Raw genomic sequence first — 27,884 nt, forward strand, 5'->3', positions numbered from 1 at the left:
AAAAAAAGTCTTATTTAATAAAATTTTATTAGTTGGTAAAAAAGAATAATCGCTCTCTATCTGTCCTCAGGTATCAGTGTCATCTTCCCAGTCTGGTTCAGCCCAGCGGGGCATTGAGGTCTGGTAATGCCAATCAGGGCCCTGAAAATATTCCACACAAGGAGAATCTCACCCTAAACTCAAAAACAAATACTAACAGACAAAGTTCATAAATCTAACTATTTTTTTTTACATACTAGTAAAAAATTTTGAACAATGAAAATTAAAGCTCATATTGCTATAAGGGAGATAATTCTTTTTACTCTTTAGACTAACCACAGTTTCCCTACTTTGTAAATATTTTTAAAATATTAAAATGAATTTGACTCATAATTTTCTCCACAACAAGAATGTCAAAAATATAAAAAAAAAAATAACAGTTCGTTAGTTGAAAAATAAAGCAATAGTACAGTGTATATCAAGACTGGTAGTAACATACACTGCAGTATTCATTGTCGACCAATGAGGCCAAAGAGGTATAACGCACTTAATATACGATTTGGCCTCAAATATAGCCTTTTGCAAACATCAGACATTTTCAATATTATACAATATTTAGTTTAAATATATTCAACGAAACGCAAATTACACAATCACCATGCTCTAAGAGTCTAAATTATCTTACACGACATCATTAAAATATTAAGCTTTTGTTATGGATATACATGTATAGGAAAGTAGTTAGTATACGATAAAAATTTGGATATTTGACTATTTGAACCAGTCTTAACCAAAGACGTCCGATTAAAATTATGTTCTACAGGTATTGTAGTACACCTTTACAATGAATTAGATTTGGTTTAACGTGGTCTTCGTACTGATAATTAGACAAATATTTCAATTAGTGTCTTTTCTAATACAATCATTTATATAGCCATATACATGTATATGTATATTGAAAATGCATCTGCTGAAAATGTTAGATGCTTGGCCTAGTGGTAAAGTGGAGGTCATTTTGATTTTTGTGGTCGCTGGATTGAATCCACTAAGTAGTAATTTTTTTCACTTAAATTGAAACATGAACAGAATAGAGAGGTTAAGTTACATGTATCTATTCTTCTGGTTTTTTTTCAAAATTATCTTGTTTAATTCAGTCTGAGTATGAGCATACCCAATATAAACAGATCTCTTCATTAACACTATGCATGTACTCTATTTACACTTAGATCCATTGCATTTGCTTGAACTTATCACAGTTCAGAATATCAATTACTGATATACACAGAGTTTCCCGAATTTATGACAAATCAGTTGTTACAAACACCATTATAAAATCAGTACAGTGTATCCAGGTTTCGAAAATCATATTGCGACAGCTAGGTACCTGAAGCCATTTTTAGTAACAGGTACTTTCCACCCAAACACAGGTGTAGGCGAAATAATGGGAAAATGCGCTATACCTCTTTATCAAAATAAGTCAATTTTGTATGTCAGTTGCCTACCTTGTAGCTGAGGGCATGCAGGTAGAGTCTGAGCTGACTTGGCTTGGGATCTAGATACTGCTTCTTACACTGTGGACAGGATTCAGAGGGGAACCATTTCTCCCACTGAAATGGAGGCTGAGGTTTTCCATCCATGGTCAACCTCTGCTCACCATGAGTCTGAACACTAGAGGGCACATCACAGTCTGAAGTAAAAGATTCTACTGAGGCGGTGTCACTTTTCACATCAGAATCAAACTTAGTCCTTTTGGAGTCAGGTTCTGGATCCTGGGAAACATCGTTCAGATCCTCGGAATCTTTTCCTTTCTCTTCTTTCCTCAGCTCTTGGATCCTCTTTGGATAGTCCAGGTTATCCCCTTTAACAGTCCACATTTCCTTGTTGTGTTCCTGTTCCTTTAATTTATGGATCTGAATTTCAAAAATAAAATTAATTAAATGTGGCTTATCTGTACACATCTATACTACTATATTAAAATAATAGACTCGAATTTATGGTCTTTAATACCAATAAATCATAGGAATACTGTCTTTTATATATTCTAAACGTCATTGGTACTTGAAGATTACCAATTTGTTTCTATTTTTTCTCAGTTAAGCTTTGCTAATTAATAATCAACGAAAATTCCTCAAAAAATCCCGGAAATCAACTGGATTTTTTGGATTTTACAATCTTGCTCTTGCGCATTACATTCACGTTAACGGGATCTTTAGTTTATGTTTCCACAATATCATATTTGCATGAAAATACCCAGGAATGATAATACAAATACAAATAATTTTCAATGGAAATTTGCTATATATTCTCTTCATATATATTATATTATGATTTCTTATGAGAGAAAGTATAAAATAACAATTAATATACATTTCAACTAGGTATTTACTTTGTCTTCGTGATGACAAAAAATATTTGATTACATGCAAAAAATCCACATTATATTTCTTAGGAGAGTAAAGATAGAATATGTTTTATCGTAAAAATTAATAATGTCCAACGGACCCAGTTTTACGATAAAATGCCTTTCGTGTATTGTCTCTGTAGCAAAGACAATACATGTACATTGGTAAAAAAGTGTTTAATTCTTCCATTATATGGAGTAAAATTTTTAGATGAAAGGTATTAACAGTCTCAAAAAGGTTTATTATAACGAATTTAACTGTTATTTTCAAGGCAACTTCATTAATTTTCTCCAAAATCGTTGCTGAGCGATTCTACAATTTTCTGCTACAAACGGGTATATGGAAGGCATTCAAACTGTTGTGAGGGCCTTTCCCGAGATACAGTTAGATAATTCAAACTAAGGAAAGTGTAGTGAAACTAACAGCATTATTGTAGGCTTATAGCTTTGTTATGTAAATGTCATTAATACGGTGTGTCGATGTATCTATTTCGTAAATGTCCGATATGCAATGTCAACCCGTGCACGCACAGGTTAAAATTCTAGTATACAATATATTTGTAGAAGTTAATGGCTTTGGGCATCATATTCACTTGTGAAAAGTATAGCTTTACGTATAAAATCATCAATGATGACAATGAGATATTTTCAAAGTATACCATAAACTCACAGCATCAGGACTGAAACAATCCAAGTTACCTGTTCGTCTGTCAGCTGATAGTTTCCACCTTTGCCTTTTTCTGGACCAAAACAAAGGCTGTTGTAACATGGGTCATTGACAATAGGGAAACCTGTTTTAAATGCACCAGACCAACGATTTAATTTTCGAAGATAACACATGACTTTAAATATTGTGAAATCATTTCAATTTTTGGTGTCAGCCATCACATAAAACTATTCTATTACAAGATCAACATCAATGCTATTTTATAGATACATGAATGTAACATGATCCCAATTTAAGAACAAACATTTACCTAAATGATTCAAGGAGGTAAATTTCTGGAAAGGACTTACATCAAAATCTACAAATTCTCTTTACTGTTATGGCTTAGACTGATTCAGAGATAAACTCACCGAGATATTGCAAATGTACCCTGATTTGGTGAGTGCGACCTGTGTGAGGTTTACCTGTAACAATGAGTGAAACCAAAATCATTCAATAACTGAATATTGTACCTGGCCCGGGACCACAGAACTTAAATGAGCTCACTTTCAATCTTAGTCTCACTTCTCCACTATTACAGTTGAACTTCGATATCTCAAACTGAAATCTCAAATACTATATATGGAAATGTGGAAGTGATTTGTAAGTCCCAATCACTTGTATTTTTTTTTAAAGTTGAACCATTTTAACAAGGCCTTGGACTTTCAGTAGGATGTAACAATCTATTTCTTGCATCAAAACAAGTTAAAAATGATGCTGGTTTCAAGCGAAATATGCACCGGTTGCGTAGTCTTAGCTCTAAAGCCAGACAAATCTTGTTGATTTCCAAGAGCCATGGCTGAGTGGCTAGAAATGAAATAGACAGGCCTACGTCATAGTGCTGCTAGACACCAACTACCCTACGTCCAAGCTCTTGTTAAAATGGTTCTATTTTCCTTGCAATATTCAAATACTCAGATATCTTGAAGATTTTTAACAGTCCCATTTAGTTTGCGATAAGGGAGTTTGACTGTATACCAGCATGCCTTTTGTAAGTTTTAAACTTAAATCAAAAGTGAGCCTGACTAAATTTTATGGCCTTGGAACCTGATTTTAAAATTGGAATTGAGACATATTGATTAAATGTCCTGCACTTACATTGAACCACACTGGTTTTCCCATTGAAGCTGAGGCGGGTGAAGGTCGTCTTTGAGGGTTTCCCGTCCTCTCCACACCTCATGATTCCGAGCTTAGAGCTCACTTTGGCAATAGGCTGCTCACATACCACCTCCCCTCTGTAACACCGGATCAAGTGATGTTATCAAACGACACAAGTCATGCTTTACATTACAAAGAAGGTATAAGTCTTCCAATACAAGCCCTAAAACTCATACATCCCAACAAATGCTGAATTGCATCTAGAACAAGTGTGTGTAAATACCAAGTAATGCACTTCTATAAAAGTCTGGATAAAAAAAATTTAAGCTACACTAAAATAAAGCATCTAACCATGTTATCTATTGTCCATCTGTTAAGAGTTAATGCAAAATTTAATCAATGTGGATCTCTATTTTGGCAGACAACAGTAAAATTTTACATCATGGAATAATATCTATTTAGAGCAACTTTTGCATTCTGCAACAACTATTTTGACTTACTCTGGGAACTCTCCCTCTACTCGACAGACGTATACCTTCTCCACGTTACGGTTAGTGATGTCATCAATATACTTCCTGGTCGCTGCTTCATTCTTCGTGAAAAACAGTACGCCCGACGTCAGACGATCCAGTCTGTATGCCGCTGAAATCGCAATATAAATGAAATCAAAATTTATTTAGCAAATGTTAGATATACACATACAAAAGGGCAAGGTTTTGCACTCAAAAGTATTGATAGATATAAACTAGAGGTACTGTGAGCAAGCCCACAATTGATACCCCCCACTAAGAAAATCATAACTCATGTATTTTTTCTATTATAGAAAACATTGGATGAATCTATTTCACCATCCATTTTCTATAAATAACAACTGCTCTATTTTTTAATAAAACTGTTAATGCTAATATGAGTACACAAACCAATCTCTATTCCTTAAATTCCATTTTAGTTCAAGTTAACTGATAATGCATGAGGACATTTTCATCCTTATGTTAACAAACATGACTCGAATCAAACAAAATTCCACATGTCAAGCAGCCATTTAATATAAACATTTTGAATTATAAGTTTACTGAGCCCGATTTTTTTTTTTAAACAATGACCTTGAACTTCCTCAACTGACATTGGGTCAAGGTCATGACACACCTTCAGGTTATAAGCAATCTTGATGTGAATTAAGAACTTCCAATGTTTCTCCATAAGAAAGATATGGACTGGACACGAATTTTGAACTTTTTCTGCCAGTGACCTTGACTTTGCCCAAATGACCTTGGGTCAAGGTCATGACACACCCTTAGGTCATAAGCAATCTTTGTGTGAAGTTAGAACTTCCAATGTTTCTCCATTAAAAAAGATATGGACCGGACATGAATTTTGAACTTTTTCTGCCAGTGACCTTGACCTTGCCCAAATGACCTTGGGTAAAGGTCATGACACACCCTTAGGTCATAAGCAATCTTTGTGTGAAGTAAGAACTTCCAATGTTTCTCCGTAAGAAAGATATGGACCGGACACCAATTGAACAGACAGACGGACAGACAGACGGACGGACAAGGTGATTCCTATATACCCCCAAAACTTCGTTTGCAGGGGGTATAACTAAACATATAAACATTTACTGGGGAGAAGTTTAGACCTTACTCACTTCTCAGATTGGCATATCCAAGTTCCTTGCCGAGGATAAAAATCATGGAATTATAACGATAACCTCCACAGGGATGGCAGGGAATGGACGAGGGCTTGTTAACTACGATTAAATCCTTGTTATCCTCAATCACCTCAATTCTTTCCCCTGTTACTGGGTTTTCATGCCTGGAAAATGCTCAGGAATTAAATTCTCTCTTATTGGTCTACAATTGTTATTTGGATAATATGTATCAAAATTTAACAACAGAGAGTGGAAATTGAGAGTAGGCGAAGATAGAGCACAAGTTACAATGTGCAAATGTAAGTATAGAATTAGAAACTAAAATGTGAAATAAAGCAAGCAACGTGCGGTCTTTTTTGTTGCTAATAAAAAGTTTAGATGGATGAAATCTATATATCTAGGCACAATTGGCAACTTGTACATCACTGGTATAGTAATTTCAGCTATGTTATTCTTTATGTATTAATGAACATAAAAACAATACAATATAACTTAACCACTTAACCAGGCACAAACATCTCCAATGCACCAAGATTAACATTGCACACAGTTTTATGAATCTAAATTATAAGTTGCAAGAGTAGATGACCACAGTTCACACAATTTATACACAGTTTCCTAAAATGCCTATCCTATCTGCCATTTATTCACTTGGAAAAAATTTAAAACATGCATTAATTGGCTTTTTGAGTAATTCAGACACAAATATAACATATTCATAAGTACCTGTGTATGTTGTTTTCTACAATGTCTCCCTGCTTGATCTTATAGTCTAGTGAAACAGCTTTACCATTCACAGTTATGTGACCTTCTTTCACCAAAGTTTCCTAAATAAGGTTTAAGGTATTTTTATTGTTAAAAGCATGATATATAAAAATTCACTATTTTATAGATATTATAGATACATGTACCAGGAATGTTTCTTTATCAAAAAAGAACAATGAACATAAACTCACCACATCATATTCCTTGGCCAAGGAAAACTCTGTAGTAAAGATATCGTACAGTGTTCGTTTAAACCATCGACCTTTGACAAATGTGGAGAAAGCATAGAAATAGGGATAGACTTTCCTTAATCCTGAAAGAAAAGTGTCAAAAATATATCTCAAAATGTAAGAAGTTATGGATATATACATGTACAAATCAACATGACTCTAAAAAAATTAATGATCATCAAGTAAAAAAAAAAATCGAACAAGTACATGTAAAATAAACTATCACTAAAAAATGTTCAATCGTTTATATCAAATTGAATGCATATTTTGAATACTTGCAACAAACTGAATACAAATACCATTTTCAAAGTAGTATTCTGTTTCACTAAAGATGCTGTATCCGGGATTAGGGTTGTTTGTCAAGCCTTTGTTTTTTCTCTTAAGTTCCTTGTATTTTTCTTTCTAAAAATTGAAAAATATGAAATAATTAAAAATACATTCAAATAACTGATTTTAAAATTTTTAGAAGGAATTCCATCAGGTACCCTATGGATATGGAGGAGGAATAGGGAATGATAAATCAGGAGAGAGAGATTGAGAGAGAAAAAAGAGATAGAGGACATATACATAATATGATATACAATATATGTGCACGACGGTATCTGGTTGGTTCCCCTATCTACCCGTTTGCCTCAGTCCATTCACCCAGTATGGTCATTAGAATATGTGTTGAATCAACTAAATTCAGCTTTTTCATTATCAAATTTATATAATTTGATACTGTATTTACGAAGAAAAAAAATTTAATTCTTGAATCTATGATGAACAGACTCAAGTGAACAAATTTAAGGGTGAAATGGATTCTGGGCAAATGGAAATTAGGAGGAAAGACATCAAGGGCAAACAAATTTTGGGCAGAACGAACATACATTCATGCAAGTCAGGTGGAAGACACACTTTATTGTGTTTGTATTAGTGTATAGTTATTTTAGTAGTGAACTTTAAAAATAGAGATATTTCTGCTGAGAACTGACCCTAATGAGGGCTCTCCTGGCCTTTCCAGATAAGTTTGCCAGTGTGAGCTGCTCTGTAGTGTTGCTCGGTCCTGCGTGGCTGGATGAAGGGTGCTGAGAACTCGAATTTTCTGTGTCATTTCCAGCAGTTTGGTGATTTGATTCTATGTCAATCTGTGAATCTCCATGAACTTCTGGTTTTGAGTTTTGGACATCAGTCATCTGTTTGAAGTATTAAACACTTTTCTAAATATCACACAATACATGGGATGAATCAGTTATCCCATTTAAAGGTATGTATATGAATGAACTTGGAATAAGGAAAATAGTGTATCCCAGTATTAATTAATTACTGTTGGTTTACCTTGGAGAATTGATGACTGCACACTATTCTCTTTGAGATCTCTACATTTATTCTATGTGTTAAAATGATCATCAGGGCTCAAATGTCAGTTGAATTATCGTAAAGTTCCAATATACATGATCAAATCTTAAATTACGACATGTTGTATGGGCGCAGCCATATTGGAATTCTATTATTCAAACCGAAATCCGCGTTTCCGATATTTTACTGAACATGAAAAGTGCATTCAATCTGATTAAAATCAGTATCAGAACGGCTTATTTTAATCAGATTGAAGTGCATTATAATCAGAATATTTCACCGGTCTAGAATTTTCAAATTTTAAATAGTCGACCCCAAAAATACATTTAAATTTTTTTTTGAAATAATGGAAATTTTAAAATCCCCAGCGGGATTCGAACTCTTGACTTATAAATTCGGAGTGAACGCTCTAACCCATTGCGCTTCGCTGGAAAGTGACAATTTTGGGGAAAATATTTACAAAATACAAAATTACACTTGATTTTATTGTTAATTCGATAAATAGTTCGTCAATATGGGAGTGTCCCATACAACCTCAAAGAGAAAATTTCACATGAAATTATACGACGGTTCCTCTCTGTAATATTATGTGTGTTAATGTGTTTATAACGCCGGATGATAAATAGGTGAAAATGTCATCATCGATGACTTACAGGCAGTCAGCTTTAAGTAAGCTTATGCAGGACTGGTCGTGGGTTGCCAGAGATTGAATGAGAATGTTCTGTACTTGGTTTATGACGATGATAAGAAGATTCTCCAGAGTTTGCAGCTTTCCAGACCGTCTAAATAGATGTTGGGGTACCCATACTTCGGGGGATTTCAAAACAAGAGTAAGAACCTGTATGGTTCCAGACGCAAAACCTTTTTCCATTGTGAAACTCCCTCTCGATCCCTTAGTGTCCATCTTACCTGTGCTCTTACTTGAAAACATATTTCCCTACGATCTTGAACACTTCAATAGATTCCACAACGGCCCACTAGACAGAAATCTCTGTCGTTTTTATTCATGTCAAGATACTTTCATGTTTTATCATTCATTCTACATCTTTGTACCTTGTACTTCTTTCCAAAGTTGTTATTTTTAGTTTGCCCTGCTTTGACTTTCTGACGAAGTCCACCGGATTGACTTCTAGTGTGAATGGTCATTATTTTCCTTCACATTGAATTTTGGTTATCCAGTTATCTGTCTGGTTAAGGAGGCTTGGTGGTCAACAACAACCATCAACATTTTCCGAGAAATAAATTATTTTGTTAGAATTTTCCAGTTTTACAGTCATATAATTTTGTTTCCTTTTGATTACGCCACCGTTTTTCTTTTCAACTCACATTTTAGTGTTCATGCTTTAAATTTGGTCAACACAATTTGAATTTTGCTTTAAATATCAATTCTGTTTGTTAATCAGAGTATTATCAAACATCCTTGATATTTGCATGACATTATATAATTAGTTATGCATGTATAACAGTTAGTACAACCACAATTGCAAACATTGGTTAAGTGTTAAATTACCTTCAACTCGCACCACTTAATTTGTAGTCAATTTCATGTAACAGGGGGGGGGGGGGGCGTTAAATTGTAAAATTTTTAGAAAGAAGAAGATGCGACTGAAGCGCCATATAAGATTAATATTTGCCTATCACTGCCTTGTTCTGTATGTATGCATACCTATATGTCCCTTATAAGTACTACTTGCAATTATAACTCCATAAACACAATTACTCCAATTATCTCTGCTGACATATCTGTACCGTATTATGCCAGCTGGTTTAAGATAATGTTATTCTCCTTGCCCTTAATTCATTACTTTGTGAATTTTTGATTGTTGATTAACAGATAAATACATTCTAACAATATTTTATTGGCGTTTCCATACTCTTTGTTAATCTGTACCCCGTGTAAACCATGTACATGTTTATGTTCTTGAAATGACCATGCGCACGCAGTTGACAATTTTCATTCCATTCGTAGAGGTTTTCAGTATTGTATGTAATGGTATCTTCAATGTTTTACTGATGTTTTAGTTTTTTGATAACATTTCAATGGTGGCATACCTCTGCCCCTTGTGTGCAAGTTATATTTCTATCAAATATGGATAAATATGTTGACATGCAAGATAATTATGTTAACATGCAACATAACTATGTTGACATGCAAGAAAACTGCAATCAGATAAGAATTTTACAAAATCTCAAAAAATCTCAAATATCGCCCACCTGTGACATCCAAGATGCTAGATGCTACCTTTTTATGTCGACATGCAACTTATTTATGTCAACATGTTGACATGCAAGATAATTATGTCAACATGCAACATAACTATGTTGACATGCAAGAAAACTGCAATCAGATAAGAATTTTACAAAATCTCAAAAATCGCCCACCTGTGACATCCAAGATGCTAGATGCTACCTTTTTATGTCGACATGCAACTTATTTAAGTCAACATGCAACTTACGTATGTTGACATGCGAGATAAATATGTTGACATGCAACTTAGTTATGTTTATATGCGAGATAAATATGTTGACATGCAACTTATAAGTTGTATGTCAACATAACTAAGTTGCATGTCGACATAAATATGTTGCATGTCAACATATTTATCTTGCATGTTAACATAACTAAGTGGCATGTCGACATAAATAATTTGCATGTCGACATAAAGAAGTTGCATGTTAACATAAATAAGTTGCATGTTGACATCAATAGGAAGCGTATCTAGCATCTTGGATGTCACATGTTGGCGATATTCGAGGTTTTTTATACCTCTTATTTGATTGCAGTTTTCTTGCATGTCAACATAGTTATGTTGCATGTTGACATAACTTTCTTGCATGTCAACATCTTTTTCTTGCATGTTGACATAATTAATAGAAAAATAACTTGCACACAAGGGGCAGAGATATGCCACCATACATTTCACTGTCTGGTACTTCAAACCATTGTTCCAAAGGTTGTCATACTGATAGCACCTCTAAAAGTCTAGATCCTAGCCTGTCTGTTTGGCTTGCATCAAGTCTACAAATACTGCTGCTGATAGGAGAAGGGATGAAGGCAGGTAAGAGCCGTTTTAACAAGAACTTTGACTTTGGGCAGCACTTGTTAATCTCAAATTGGATGAGGGTGAGTCTAATCATGGTTAAATGGAAAGTCTTGGCTAATAGATAAAAATACATAGAATGCAACGTACTTGTCTGACTTTATCCAAGGCTGTATCTTTCAGTCGAAACAGCGTGAATTTTACACATTAGAGCAGACCGTTGATTTCGACAGTCTGTGAATATTGATGAGCTTCTCTAAGCGAATCAGAAAGAAGATATTCAGTATTTGGTAGCTTGTTTTGATGAGCAAGCTAGATAGTTACATGCCATCGAAAGTCCAAGGTTTTGTTAAACTGGCTCTGCTTGGCGCCTGAAAACCAGTGCGTTTGGTAGATTGGGCTCACATGTCTAGGAGAATAATTCATCTAATAGAAGGAAAACTCTGATTGCAAACCACCGCTGCCTAACTACCATATCCACTTATGAGAAAGGCTAGATGGAGGAAATATAAAACCAAATGGGCAGACTGTGCTCAATTCACAGGGATGAAAAGTAGCTATAGTCTAGAAAGGAAACTCCAAAATAAAACCACCTTTCCTCGAGTTAATTAGAGGTTTGCACAGGACCGACTACCCTACCTACAAAAATTAAAAGTTACAGAAGCCCGAACGACAAATCAAAACCAACATAACCTGGACCAGATTGGGCCTACTTCAAGGAAAACTATGATGCTATAGAATGAAAACCAAAAGAAAGTTGCAGGGCTGACTCGCATTTTGGACACCCAGGACCAGGTAAACCATCAGACTCGCTACTTGGAGCATCACAACAATGTAAAGAGCAGGAAGAATAGCAAAAGTATAGCAAAGGAGATGAAGCACTACAAAAGTTAGAACTGAGTGAGACGGAATAGTTACAGATAGGACACATGAGGCTGATCATGCACCGAAGAAACTTTGTTGTATTCAGGACACTGCGCATACTGATGGTGTAAGCTTTATGCAATCCCTGACAGTTCCAATCAAGAAGAGCCAGATCAAATTGAATATCATCCAGTGTTATGTTCCCACCAATGATGCTGATGACAAAAAGAAAGATGCATTTTACCTATTACACATAGTCTTGAATAAAGCAGGGAAGAATGATATGACAATACTCATGGGCGACTTCAATGCAAAGATGGGCGACTTCAATGTCACAGAAAATCAGATCGACCATATTTTCATCAACAGGATGTCAGGATGATGAGAGGAGCAGACATTTCATCAGACCGCCATCTTCTGAACACGCCAATAAGGATTTGCCCCCAAAAGTGTAACAACGCAACAAAAAGGAGAACAAGGTACAACGCGAGTGTCCTAAAACAAAGAAATTCACTTTGGCATGTACGACAGATTTCAGCTCTTACAAGACCAGCTAGAAAACGATGATAAGAGCATCGAGACACAAGGTAGCACATCAAGGAAATGTTGCAAGAAACATGTGAAAAAGTCCTCGGCAGAAGAAAGGCTCAACACGAGTGGATCTCAAGAATCTCTCCAACAAGTTCCAACGGACAGACAAGCCACTGACGGACACGAACGGGAGCCCTCTCAAAGCAACAGGAGAAAATTGGAGAGATGGGTAGAGCACTTTAGAGAGCTATTAAATAGACCAACACCAGAAACATCTCCCGACACACAACCATCCGATACAGACCTCCCGATCGACTGCAATTTTTAACAATGAAGTCATATACGACAAAAATCAGGATAGCATTTACTACACTTACGAATGGAACGGCAGCAGGGTCCAATGAGATATTAGCGGAAGCCATCAAAGCTGACTCAGAGACAGCTGTTAGCATTTTGCACAACCTCGTTAAGTAGATCTGGGAGAACATTGCGGATCAATGGAAACTTGCAACCTTATTAAGCTACCACAGAAAGTAGATTTGGGGGACTGCAGTAATTACTAAGGAAATATACTCCTATCCGTGCCTAGCAATGTCCTCAGCAGGATCCTTCTAAAAGGGTGATGTAGGCAGTGGACCTACAGCTCCCGGACCCACAGGCTGGCTTTTAGTCTATTTGGACGCAATAGTTATGGGCTGACCAAATAGTGAGTCTGTGTATGATCATTGAAATATCGTCACTGGGAGTCTCCCCTCTATATTAACTACATCGACTTTGAGACTATTAAAGATGAGTATCATTTTGTATTTATATATATGTCTAATTTTTACCCAATTGACTTAAGTTTGTTAAATTATACTACTCCCGTAGACCTAGTGTATTCAAATTACCGTAATTCAACTGTTTTGTAGTACGAACACGAAAGAAAGAAAAAATAATTTGCTTTTTAGCAAACAAACATGGATCTCAATATTTTAAATCTACATAATACAAGTACGTTTAGTTATTATGTCAATAGGGAAAGAATGTGTACATACTATAATTAATATACTATCTTTTGTAAGTCTATGATGCATGTACTTATCATGTTCCTGTGTTATGTTTTTAATATGTAAACCTACGAGACGATTGTCTTTCAGAAACAAAGAACTTGAACTTTTTTTAAAAAACGAGAAAGCGTTCAACAGCGTGGAACGAGAGACGTTGTGAAAAATTTTGAGGCTTATAGAATACCTAAAAAAGCTTGTCTCATTGATTTGTAACCCATACCAAGGTATAAATTATTGCTCTACGCTAACATCTACTAACGAATCATCATGGTCAACCACTTAAAATGACTGATCTAAAGCTCCTCGACATTGTACATGTATCTCTTTCTATAATTATTTCTTGGACTTCATTATTTACCGAAGATGCTTACATCTAATTATCAGCAGTTTGTTTAATATTTCAAGTATCAGTTCTGCCTTTCCTTCTGTAACTCTAAGACAGTAGTAGCCAGTTCTTCATTTCCATACTGTACCCCATTGAAAGCATGACGGTATGTTGATGATACAAGTACTAATAAAAACTCAACAATTAACAAAAGGAATTGACGTTTTATTGTGATACTAATAACTATAACCAACTCAGCTGGTTTGTAATGGAAGGTAGCAAGAAAATAGATGTTCCTTCAATTCTCCTAAAGGGTAAAACGAGAAATCGTTTGTAGACAAACTGGCTGCCTTGAGGAAATCCAACACATTCGGGCGCAACCAGGTCGCGCAGATCACGTGTTCATCAAACCCACGTGACCCGTAGCGCATAATCGTTTCCAAAATTTAAAAATGAATTACTATATCAAAGGAGGAGAAACATTTCACAACAATCTATCACCATTGTGCTTTTTTAACAACTTTTTAAGGATAAAAATAATAATTACAATAAACACCAACAAATTTCCAGGTCTCTTTCTCTAGATACATTAAATGTAGTAATAAGTTACAAGGGGAAGTTTAAATATCCGATTTATTGGTAATGATTTTCACAAAAATTAAAGGTTAAAAAAAGGGTAAAGCTAAAGATAAAGAAATTTGCTCCTTATTTGGTCAATGAAAATCAGAAACATCCAAAATGGAAATTATATCAAAATCAAGAATTAAAATAAATCTTGATTTTTGTAATGAAATAAACATGACATTTTCCGTCAGGCAAAAAAACTAAAAAATATGGTTATATGGGATAATAAATGAAAAAAATGTGTAACTTGCGAATTATAATAACTACAGTAACGGAAAAAACCAAAACAAAGTGATATATTTTCCTTTTCTCGCGTTCCACTTTTTAAACAAAAAGAAAGATACCAATTTAACCATAATAACAATAAGACCATCGCTAACTCGATACAGTTTAAAAAAATCTTAAGGTGCAAACACTCTTTAAATGCAATTTAAACCAAGGATGACATAATGATGCACATGCTCCAGAATACAGCAACAGTTGCAGAAACTCGAAGACAGAATCTGAGTTTAAAACCTCTGTCCTTCCCCAAAAATCATACGAATTCTGTTGTAAACTGGATATTTGGTTTTTAAATTTGACCTTAAAACATGACAATCTTATAGCACCTTTTTAACACAATGCAGTCACTCTTCACAATAAAATATACAAGAAAATAAATAACAATAAATAAGTACATATAAATACATGATTTTCTTCATCAACAGACAAAACAGCTGTACAAAAAACAAACTGTGAGAAGAAAATGGCCGAGGAAGGGGAACCAGTTTAGATACAGTGCATTTCAATTTCTCCTACGACAAAAACTCTCGAAACAACGAGATGTTGTTCAAAATACGAGGTTTTAAAAAAGAAGAAAAAAAACTCAATTGAACACCCTGTTATAAGCTCATTCAACAGCAAATTTTTCAGCAAATATTGATAACAAAACTAAAGGATAACCCACACACATATGCACACAATCTGTTGTTGTGCCTCTGGAATGAACAAAAGGGCAATACCATCCTCACTATAGTTAACATTGTCATCTATACGCGTCAGTAGAAATTGGAAGATAATAAAGTGATGATACAATGACAGCATTCCGGATCAACACTCCTAATAGAATTACAATTCGGGAAATGATATAAAATTGTACAATTTCATTGACGAATATAAGTCATTCAATGTGTTTGTTAGGGAGAAATGCTTTGCGGTGGTAGATGAAGAACAATAAGAAATTTAGTAAATGTGAAGTTAAGATTTTAAAGAATTGGTCAAGCTTTGTATATATTAATTTGTATACAAATAATCTCTGACTTTGGCTGGTAACAAAATATGGAGATCTTTAAATGTCGCGTAGATGATACCAAAACCACTTGGAATTTGTTGTTCAAAACTCACAATGGTCATTCCACACAGAGTTCCAAGAACTGAACTTTAGAAATAAAAAAAAATGCCGACACTCATACGAATACATCGTTACTATTCTCTTTTAAAATGGAAAAAAAAAATCAGCAAACGGTGTATTCAAGTCACAAAATTACCGACCGACAGAGGGGGAATATATGAAAATTCACATAAAAAGGACAAAACTTTGGGATAAAACCAGTATTAACACGGTCGTCTCAACAAACATACGGAAAAGCAGGTGAACACAGTCTTTAGTAAGTGCGGCCTCGGCATCATGTGTTGCTTTACTGAATATGTTCATTTTTGGTCGAACCTTGTCAAAGATTCCCATTTTCTTGCACATCGAGCCCGACCCCGCATAGGTGTGCTTAGCACTTTCAAAGAACCGAAATCCTAATTCTGATTTCCGCATCATCAAGAGAGGAGGTTGAAAAACATTCCAGCAAGACTCAGATTCAGCGCTATAACTAGAACTAATAGCTGGCGTTGTTGTACGAAATCCTGTAAAATAAAGCATGTCATAGTAAAGTTATTGACACAAGTTACAAATATACTCGTATTTTTAGATTTAGCAAAATTCAATATGAAATACGATTAAACCAGATGTTTCAAATGTTAGAGGACCAATTAAGACATAGGTACATGTCAAGGTATACATGTAAAGTGAAAGATAAATATATTTGATTCCTTGATTAATATGCATTTAGTTGAAACAATGAACACACCAGTGATAACCATTGAATAATTTGCAAATGCACTAAGCCTAACTGCAATTTTCACCATTAACCATACTTACTCGAAGATCTCCAAGAATCACGGTTACATCCCCTTGTCTTCTGCGTTCAGCAAGCTCTTGTAGTTTTCGCAACTCCTCTCGCCTTTTCGAGCTCAGTTTGAAGGCTTCTTCTCTCGACATTGGTTTGATTTTGTCCTTCTGTTTCATTGCTGCAATGTCTGGAAGACTACCACGATTACCACCAGATCGAGTCAAGCTATTTTGGCTCTCTATTTGGAATTCATTTGGAAGGTTTCCTTTCGACTTTGAAGGAGTTGGCGCTGCATTCACACCCGTCACTCGCTTTCGTATTCCATTTTCAATGATAAAAGTTTCAGGGTTTCTCACATTTTCACTGCTATGCGCAGTTTCCTTTAAACCAGATTTGGAAATATCGTTCTCTTTAACTATACTTGGCATAGTGCTTCTCCTTACTAAGTGTTTGTCGTTATCAGTTTCCTGTGACTTTTTAGAAACCTCCTCGCATCGGGGCGGAGTACTGATATGGTTTCCTTGTAAACGAGTTTCCGTCATGTGACCCTCGGTTTCGTTCTGTTGAGCAGTGTACTGGTCGAAGTGGTCATTGAGAATAGTTGAGTTAAAAATCTCACTGAACCCTCGTCCACGCCTTGAACCTGCAAGGAAACTATACCTCCTGATCTTCAGGGATGACGGACTCCGGCTATGAGGCGAATGATTTGGAACGTTATTCCCAGGTGAACTATTGAATCCTTCTACGTTAAGGTGGTTCATTTCCGACGTATTAATACTGCGAATCGGACTGCCGTCAGGCGACACTTCGTTCATAGGAAATAATCCAGAGAAAGGAACAGAGCCCGGGGGACGGTCCAGCTCGTCCATGTCGGATTTGTGCATCATCATGGACCTACTGGAGCGGTTGTGAGGGTTGTGGTTCGGTACAAGCTTGTCGGTGCCGTAGTCGTACTCGTCATTGCTGTATTCACCATTGCCATTTGTCTGTTCTAACAACTTTTTCTTCATTATATCAGTGCCTATAACAAGATATATAAACTCCAAATTGTACAATTATTTATTTAGTGTCACACAATCCTTACTTCTAAACAAAAACTAAACAATAACAAACAGAATTCAGTTTGTACATAAGTTTGAGTTCAGCTTTAACTTTTGCTATATGACCACCGGTACTTTGAACCCTACTAGGAAACAAATTCGTTTTCGTCATAAACGTGTTTTAACTTTAAACTATACTAAAGAAAAATATTCGTTTTCGTCATAAACATGTTTTTACTGTAAAGTATTTGTCTACATCATGACATTCGTATACAATCAACCATGATCCTCAGATCCTTCTATATACCTGGCTGGTGAAACTCTGGGGCGTATTCTTTCGCTTTGATCCGCGCGTGATCGGAGTCTTGCTCTGCTTTAATGGCGGATTGGTCTGCTTGTTCGGCCTTGGCGCGTGCGTTTGCCATTCTAAAATTAACAAAATAAAAAATAAGCCAAATATTAATAAACCATAACATTGAGCAGATATTATGATTAACAGTAAGGCTCTTCGAGATGATTTTGACATGCTCAATATTCTGTGTACTATAAGTAGTTGAGTGTTTATGCTCAAAAGGGTGGAACCGTGTTGATATAATGCCTGTTTGTTGGGATTAACACGAAATTGGCACAACGGATTCGGTTTTTTGTAGAAGGGATTATATAATAGTAAGAAAATCAATGGATTTCTGCAGTAATTACGTGTTGTACTATCACTTATCACAAACATTATTTGAAAACATAAACTGTTTTCAAAATTAGTTCAAGGTTAGGGCTTACTCAGAAATACAATAAATTTAAGAAGTTCATAAAATTTTATAAACTAGGCTAAACGTATGCTCTAACTCAAGGCTTTTAAAAGCAAGATTGGAGTTATCCCGCATTGGCAAGAGAAATTGCAGGTTGCGAAACATGAATGATTCAAGTAAGTAAATTTAGAATAATTTGTCTTTCAATCCGTTTCGTCTTGTTTCTCGTTGTGACGGCGATGGATGCATCCGAATGGATCTCTCTGGTCGCCATTGTTCGGCACCACTATGCATCGTGGAAATCTTCTGCCTAACGTAAAACATATGGCGTTGTCTTGTCTACAGATTCATATCAGAGAAAATATGCGAGATTACGCGGTGCGTTGAGCTTGATTACGTATGACTACTCCGTACAGTCGTGGTTGGAAACAGAATCTTGTGCCTGATATTCCAGACATTGGGTTTCTACTAGATTTTGAAAAAAATGCGAAGCTGATCCGAGTTACAGCACCATTATAATGACTGTCATCTTTAACATCAACTCGAGATCCCGACCCTTACACTATATATAAACTGCTACCCACGGTTGATTTTACTGATGAAATATGGCTGCCGATAAAGGGCCATCAACCCGATCAATCAAACGAACAGACAATCTGAAAATCCTTTTTAGTTCCGTCAAAATTCATCATTTGTTAAGAAAATTGAAAAGCTGCAGAAACAAAATAAATTTTATATAAATGCAACTGAAAAATGGTATTGCTATATTAATCTACATCATCAAATAGGAATTCATTTATTACTTATAAAAATAAATATGGTCACTGGAACTTTCTTGCTAAAATAAGTGGCAAATAAAAATCGTTACTAACAAACGAGGAAATATAAAAAAAGGAATTTTTCAGATAAGCATATATTTCAAAATATTTTCAGCTTTTGTATAACCGGCAAAAATTAGACAACTTCGAAGCCGACTAGCAATAAAATATCGCTTCCATGCAGGCTGGTAGTTTTTCTATGAATCGTTCTTTATCTTTTCGCCTCATCCAAAAAACGCCAAGAAAAAATCTGGTGAGCAGAGAGCACAATTCCTGACTGTGTGAAAACCCTTCGATGAACACAAGACGCGGGTCTAATTTGACATCGCTATTATTTAACACGATATAAGTGTTATCCGATGTGCGGCAGCAAACAACATCTTATTCTGAGAAATTGGCAGTTTTGGCAATGATAGCAGAGAGAGAGAGAGAGAGAGAGAGAGAGAGAGAGAGAGAGAGAGAGAGAGAGAGAGAGAGAGAGAGAGAGAGATGAATTCACTTTGTTAATAATCGATTTAATGACAGGTTTGTTATTTAGTGCTAGAAGGTCAGCTTATAGAATACGAGCAATTGCCTCAAGCAAATCAGAATTCTTAGTCTATAATTTATGACAACTATCAAAATTTCGAGAAAAAAACCCATAAATCTTTGCCAAATCGCCAAGACAATTCTGGAAAACGACATGAAAGAAATGGATGTTCTCTTGGAGTGACAACGCATTATTAAGAGCTTATTGTAAATACAGAATTTTCTGCGACCTTCAATCTCTGAACGCAATCCTTTCCGCGACAATTATACAAGTAGGCTGTCATGGAACCGTGTCAGATGTATCGAGCTTTTACGTCGCTTGATGTATAAGTTCTGCTCCCCATTGATTGCAGACGACAGACGACGGATGTTGGAGCACGGGGAAAAACATGGCGGGAAAGGAAAAGATGGATGACAAGTCATCTGATTGAGAGGGAGATGGGAGAAGTTAAAAATGAGATAATAACTATGTCTGTAAACCTAACCGCCACCAAAAACACCTAATGATGAGCATGTAGAAGTACATGTATTGATAGTATTGTAATAGTCGCAGAACGTTGGCTCCATGGGAGTTACAGTTCTGCAGTTAATATCATAACATTATATACGATTCAAAATTCAAGTGCGAGTATCGTACGTATATTTTGATGTTGCAAAGTTTAGGGATAAAGAAATTGTTCCACACGTGTTTAAGACGCGTGAATGAACATCAGTACATTGTAATAACGAAAATATGCGTAGAGCTCAGAAATAAACTTTAAAATCAATATGCAATAGCTCATCATGCATAGGTATACAATATTTCTAATTTAACATAAATTCCAATTCCAATACCTGGTCAAAAGAATTGCAACGTTTCATTAAAATTCATAAATGCATATAAATAATCAATCTTCTAGTATATCTCTCTCTCTCTCTCTCTCTCTCTCTCTCTCTTCTATAAATAGAAACAAACGTGATTACGCCAAGGCATGATACCTCGAGTAATTTGCTCGTTATTACCATTATTACCACTTAATAAGTACACCCTTATACAAATCGCCTTGAGGGCGTTACTTTATTAAAATATGAAAAATATCTACTTCACGAACTCCTTAGAAAAGTTTGCAATGTGAGGCGATGATAACTTAATAAACTGGTCATGTATTTATGTGAGTAATCAAAAATGAAATGTTTAAATCGCGTCAAGTACAGGTCAAAGGCATGGACCTTTGGTAAATGTACGCCGTTACCTACAGCTATCTGCTGGTGTCTGCATTTTTACAATTAAGTCTTCTAACAAGCTGAATATTCCTTGTTTGTTATAATTTCAAATGATTAATCAATCCATCATCTTGTATTAAAAAGTCTAAACTTATACATTTGATTTAAATGCGATACATATGTATGTGCAAGACAAAATCTAGGTCTTAAAAACTATGAACATGTTAATGTCATTTTTATCAACGTTAACACGTGTCTGTTTGTCTACACTTACAACCTTAACAGAAAAATTATTTGCACGTGTCATAAAAGGAAAGCGGTGTATCAAGGCACGTAGAAAGAATATGGTGATGCTTGGAGATAAAGACATACTGGAGGCCGACTATCCAAAATACCAGCCTCATTCCATAGTCCGCATGCAAATTCCCCGACGGTACAATCCATTATTCAAAAATGCAAATGTTGGTCAAGTACTAGTTATTGTAGCTCGTGTCCTGGCGCAAGCGCCATCGCGATTATTTTATATAGGATTGCGGGATTTGAAAGTTAATATAAATGGATCGATTGACGTCGTGTTTCGCCATAGAAGTGTCGTAAACACCAATATATAGAGCAGCTGCCCAGAAATTCCAGAGGATGGTGCATTTACTACGAAAGACGAATAGGGCCACATAAAAGATATTTATATCTCGTAGTTACGAGAAAAGATCTCGTTATTACGAGTTAATTATCTCGTAATTACGAAAAAAGATCTCATTATTACGAGAGAAGATCTCGTTATTACGAGATAATTATCTCGTTATTACGAGAAAAGATCTTGTAATAACGAGTTAATCATCTTGTTATTACGATAAAAGATCTCTTTATTACGAGAAAAGATCTCGTAATAACGAGTTAATTATCTCGTTATTACGAGAAAAGGTCTCGTTATTTCAAGAAAAGATCTATTTAAAATGGCGCATTTCATTGTTCTTTTCTCTATATGTAAAGTGTATGAACTACTGCAATATCTATTATTATACATACCCTTAGCATTATCATCGTTTAAAAGCGTACACATAATCTGATATAAAATGAGACCAAGCGATTTTAAAGAAATTTCAGAAGAAGTAGCAAAGCAGATTGATTAATATATTCATTGAACTGTTTATGAATAAGATTTGTTTTCAGACTCCAAAATGCATATATACAAATATTAATATACAAAAACAATTATTTTCAATATGCATGTGGGTTATGTATGAACATATAAAAAACAATTCTGGTAAATCCTATATATCCATTATTGAAACTATAAAGTCATTAAAGTCATCTGTAACTAATAGAATTGTGTTTTTACGATTATAGGTTTACCTGGCATTTACTTCGGAGTGGGATTATAATATATAAGTTGAAAACTCTTTCCACGTATTCATATAAGATAAAATGTCAAATCCGATCATTTTATGTAGAAATTAATGGATATGATCGTTGTTATTAAAAAATTAGTCAAAATTTAATCAACGCTTCTAAAAAGAAAAAGATAGACTGAAAGGGTGATCCAGTCGACTAGGGGGGGTCTTTTCAGAAACGCAACATTTTGCTTAAAATACCTCGTTATTACGAAATGATTAACTCGTAATAACGAGATCTTTTCTCGTAATAACTAGATGATTAATTCGTAATAACGAGATCTTTTCTCGTAATAACGAGATCTTTTTCCCGTAATAACGAGAAAATTTTCTCGTAATTACGAGATAAAAATATTCTTTGATGTGGCCCTATTCGTCTTTCGTAATTTATAGATTGCGACTAAACTCATTATTACCATTTCAAAATGAATTTTGATGTAAGTTAGATTAAGCTATGTTCACAGTTGGTGCACAATCGTGTTTCATGATACAATATGATGTAAAAAGTGTATTTGAGTTAAAAAAATGAATTATTTGATCTATCTGCCTTTTTTGAAAACAATTTTATGGTATCGAATAAGAAGTGGATGGTATCAGATATTACTAGTACTGAAATTGGGAGTTAAAATACTATTCCGACGTTTCTAACTTAGAGTTGAACGGGGCATTGAACTCACCTGGTAAGGGCGATGTCCGCTTTCTGTAAGGCAATTTGCGCCCCTCTCTGCGCTGATACCACTGCATTTTCGACTCTTTCTTTTAGTTTTGAGGTCCGAATTAGAAATAACTTATGCTTCTTTCCTGATGATATTAAAACGTTGTTTTTATACTTTCCTTCTTCGCGGGTGCCATCTTTGAACGTAGTCACACCGTAACCGTATTTCTTGTTGTTAAACCACTCGCCTTCATATTTTAAGCCGTCGGATCTTTGACTCACTCCAAATCCAGATCTCTTGTCGTTTTTCCACTCTCCCATATAGGACTCCGTAACGTTAACGTCCGTGATGTCATCTTGACTAACAAAACTAAGATTACTGTCAGTGTACATGGAGGCGTTGGTAAGCCCTGATTGCGTTGAGTCCACACTGGCATGGCTTAAGCTACTGATTGTACTCCGAACTGACCCGGTGCCGGGCCGTTTTGGCGACGAATCGTTGATGTCACCTGTACTCTTTTGTTTCCTGATTTTGATCCTGCTGAAAACCGATTTCTTGAGACTTGAACGTTTATCTAAAATTGAACGCCTTCTCGTTGGAGGGGTTTCGTCACTTTTTGCTTTGAGAACGAACCCGCCTCGACTTTCGTCCAATTTCTTGTCCCTGTTTTTGACAACAAGTTCGTCTTCGTTTTCGCTGCGAAGGGAGGTTAACGAAGCACGCATTTTGGGGCGATAATGGGAGGCAAGGCCATAGGGAACACTCTGCCTCACTCCATAACCGTGTCGCATGCCTCGAAGCCATTGGCCCTGGTATGTACCTGGAATTATAGAAAAACAACTATCAATTGGGATCAAACCATAAAAAATTCATGAGTTGTAACCTTGTTGTTGCATGTTACAAAAATCAGCTAGACATAGGATCATGATCAGATATTTTTAATTTGTGGGGGAAAGCAGACAGAATGTATCATTTCATTTATTTGCCAAACAAAAATTTTCAATCATACCATTGTGTTTTGCGTTTTATAGCCTCTTTGCACTCTAAAGTGATGAAATAAAGTGTTTATTAAGCGTAACGTGAAAACGCGTATGCTCCCTTTCATCTTTATTGTTTTACAAGTTATCTCTAAAGTAAGGTACTTGTGTTCCTTTATTTCTATATCTAAATTAAACCACTGACCCATTCGTTTCCAAACCGTTACTAATATAAATGAACTACAGACACTAGTAAGCTTATTTTTTGTGAATTGAATACATTCTACCATCAAAGCTACAGACTGATTACTCTACATTTCATCGTTTTCGACCTTGGCGTTCAAATTGCTTTTACACGTGAACCAATTTTTTTTATGAAACGAGGGATATTTACAATATGTCAAGAGAAGTGAAGAAAATCAATGACAAAAACAGGCTAATGTATTTAAGCTTATACAAGAAAGAGGATTTTCTGTCTCTCGTATTGTTTCATTTCACCGAAACAGACATACTGCAATCAATAGCATGTCTCATTACTTTGATTCAAGTAAGTCTTATGCAGCAAAGAAAAACAATACTTCTTTTTGCAAACGACCAGTTTTCTTCTTCGTTAAAACTGAAACAAGTTAAGGTACTACATATGACAAGTCACTATGCTTAGTGAAAAAACCAACTATGCATAAATAAATATAGTATTGCTTAGAGAATTTCAGCAGTTTTAAATCTGGTGTTCTTTTCATAATCAAACACAATACCAATCACTGTCCGTCATTTTGATGGCAACTTTCTCCTGAAGAGCATGCAAAACAAAACAGAAAATAGACACAGAATGCTAAGAGAGGCACGGCTTTACATTTATCAGAGACTCGGCCTGGATTTCAGTCAATAATATATAAAAGAAGAAACTCAAAAAAATGATAAACTTATTTTCGTCCTCCGCTTCACACATGCCAATTTTAGTTCTATACTGGGAGCCTAAGCTTGAACGGTAAAAGTTTAAGATGTCTGGTTTTAGATGTCTGGTTTTATTTCGGTTGAAGATTGACTTCTTCAGAACATTTGTCTAGCACAATGGTGGGTTGCCACAGGAATACATGGTATTGTTTTCAAGAATCCATTCAGACATACTTCTTTTTTATCCAAGCATAAAGAAACTTTGGCGAACGCTTGTAAAAAGCAAATACAAAAAACAAACTTATTTGATCTGAGGCACTTTTTACTTCTATTTTCATGTCCTTGGAATTGGAACAAAACCACCTTGAGTTCGAATGTTTGAAAATATGTCAGTGAAATTTAAATTTGATGCAAAAATGAATTCGATTGACAAAAAGGTCTTTCGTATTAAGAAACATAATGTATCAAATATTAATCGGAGTCATTTTCAAAGCTAGCATTAAGTGTTTACATATGAATCAGTAAAGGGCAGATTATCACAACCCATTTTCCTAATGCGCTAAGAGTTCTTCTTATCCAAGACTTGGAGTCGGCTGTACCGTACGGTCATTGACTTCGAGGGTCGGCATAGTTTTCTAGGCGATGAAGAAGCTATTTTATAGAGAATTTACGGCGATAGTTCATCGTTCAGGATGATATTCACTAAGGAAACCAGCCAACGGTGGCTTATCTTTTACAAGGCTATGAAGAAAAGATACAATTTTTTACATTCTTTTTTTTATCAACAGAAAGAATTTATTTGTTATTCATTTAAATATTGAAGCGTTACTACTAGTATCTACCTTTCACTTAAATCTCGAGATGGTCCCGTTATCAACACAAAACTTAATGTTTCTTTTTATTTTAAAGAAAGTATTTTAAGAATACATGTACATACAATTTTCTTATGGTCAGTTAAAAGCATTGTTTACAAGTGGAAAACTGCAAAAGATCATCATGCTTAACCATAAGATACAACAAAAGAGAACAACAGAAGAAGCCATGAAAGAAATTTGGTACAAATTGGGAGTTTTGTTTTCCTTGAAATTGTTGCTACATGCTGCATTTATTGCTTTGGTGTTTAAGTTTCAGCACAGTGGACTAAGACTTAATGTCAAAAATGATATTTAAAGTACATGTGCCTCATAAAATTGTATAAGTTTTAAGAGGGCCACTCATGTGCTGTACGTCGTACAGAAAAAAAAATAACTTTTCCCCTTGAAAGCATATTCTATAAGGTTTTGAGACTTCCCCTTAAAAGGATGTTGGTGATCAGCTAATGTCTATCGATTGTTTGATTGATTGTGATTGAGGGTTTTTACTTTGACGTCAGATTTTCTGCCTCATTATATCTGTAAAAAATGAAATCGTTCAGGATGGCAAACTTAAAAGCAAATTTATCAAATAAAATAACTGATGTAAAAAGATTTTGAAATACAGTCGCTAACTTATGGATATACTTATAATAATTGAAAAGAAACCAAGTTGCAATCTTTAACTCTACACAATTATGTGAATATTGGTAAAAGCCCAAAGGGCGTCGCAATCGCTAGCATTCCATGTGTAAAATAAATGCGCAAAATTATTATTGGTCTAAGGCGCTTGGTATGTCCGCAAATGTTTGGATATAACGATAATTATGATTGGAAATTTATTTCTTCTCGTAATGAGAAAATGTCTTATCGCTGTTCTTTAGGACTTGATAAGTTGATCCCCATCATAACAAAGGCAGGATTACAGACCAGGCTATTTCTGGGCTCTCTCAGTAATTTAATGACACTATGGAATGACCAATTTACTGGATGAATGAGAATAAAGAGGGAAAGATGTATGGCCGATAGAGTGCTGAATTGTAAGCATTCACCATGGGAGAGATATACTTTTATCACGTGTTGCATTATTATCAGATGAAGTTGATTGTTTCTAACAAAATACTGCAGTTCTTGCATTCTTCTTCCGTCCGAATTGCGTCATTAGCAACGGAACAAGAGGCTTCATTCCAACCAAACACCACAACTCGAGCAAAAATCACACCTGGTTTCGTTTTATGAATGAAATCAACTTTTTGGGAAATTGGCAACGTCATTATCCAAGTCTCTAATAATATTCCGGCAAATATCACAGTTAATAAGGCTCGCGTGTACATTGATGCAGCTAGTTTCACCCGAGAATTGCGAAACGTATTTCAAGTTGACAGGAAATGATACGACATGCTGCAACATGTAATGCATTGATGAATTAAATACAGGAAATTGATGAAATTTATGTTAGTGGAATGCGAAAAAAGTTCTCGAGTTTCAAGTTTTCAAAATAAGCCTTTTGTTCCAAAATTGCAGATGAATAAAACAAACACGTGAATAATTCATCAATAAATGTAAGTATTCAGTGTGTAGCATCATATGTAGCATTTCCAGGACTAGTTTGATTTCTCCTTCATTTCATCCTTTTTAGTTCTATTTCTATACATATCACAAAAAAGTACACTCTGTGCGTACGTACAGCGGATAGTGGGCGTCAAGGTATGTGTAAACGAAATCGATACCTTTCTAGCACCAAGAAGCAGCGACAGTCGCTCAACACAAATTGGAATTTCTTGACAACGGCACATTTCATCAGCAGTCGAGATTACCTTTCTCACTATCACACAATGACAATGCCGTATAAGTTCAGCAGAGAGAGAGAGAGAGAGAGAGAGAGAGAGAGAGAGAGAGAGAGAGAGTTTTCTGTAAGGCCATGAGCAGACACAATTATTGCTGGGATTTCCTCAGTCCAAATGTTATGCTGATAAGATTGTACTGGAGCATTCCGTTGACTTCTTTTATGTTGTTTATTGT

General features: G+C 35.3%; 1 protein-coding gene across 1 annotated transcript; it reads right to left on the reverse strand.

Moving 5' to 3' along the window:
* Positions 1–8: 8 nt before the first annotated feature.
* Positions 9–27,703, reverse strand: LOC128188509 (uncharacterized). The gene is made up of 17 exons (XM_052859606.1): positions 27,550–27,703; positions 23,162–23,960; positions 18,106–18,224; positions 16,784–17,779; positions 16,220–16,492; positions 15,899–16,011; positions 7,802–8,002; positions 7,127–7,229; positions 6,789–6,910; positions 6,559–6,659; positions 5,830–5,996; positions 4,685–4,826; positions 4,185–4,321; positions 3,458–3,511; positions 3,080–3,171; positions 1,482–1,889; positions 9–141 (listed from the first exon to the last, which is right to left on the reverse strand). The coding sequence occupies exons 1-17, from the start codon at positions 27,656–27,658 to the stop codon at positions 67–69; spliced, it is 4,011 nt and encodes a 1,336-aa protein (XP_052715566.1). The 5' UTR covers positions 27,659–27,703; the 3' UTR covers positions 9–66.
* Between the last annotated feature and the right edge of the window lie 181 nt (positions 27,704–27,884).

This window comes from Crassostrea angulata, chromosome 6 (assembly GCF_025612915.1).
Source record: "Crassostrea angulata isolate pt1a10 chromosome 6, ASM2561291v2, whole genome shotgun sequence".
Lineage (NCBI taxonomy): Eukaryota > Metazoa > Mollusca > Bivalvia > Ostreida > Ostreidae > Magallana > Magallana angulata.

Bases quoted from the DNA above. Each gene is read 5' to 3' on its own strand.
- LOC128188509 (XM_052859606.1), bottom strand. From the start codon at position 27,658: ATGTGCCGTTGTCAAGAAATTCCAATTTGTGTTGAGCGACTGTCGCTG. The intron at 23,961-27,549 runs GTACGTACGCAC...CTATAATTCCAG, and splicing joins CTTGACGCCCACTATCCGCT to GTACATACCAGGGCCAATGG. The intron at 142-1,481 runs GTAGGCAACTGA...GAATATTTTCAG, and splicing joins TGCATGCCCTCAGCTACAAG to GGCCCTGATTGGCATTACCA.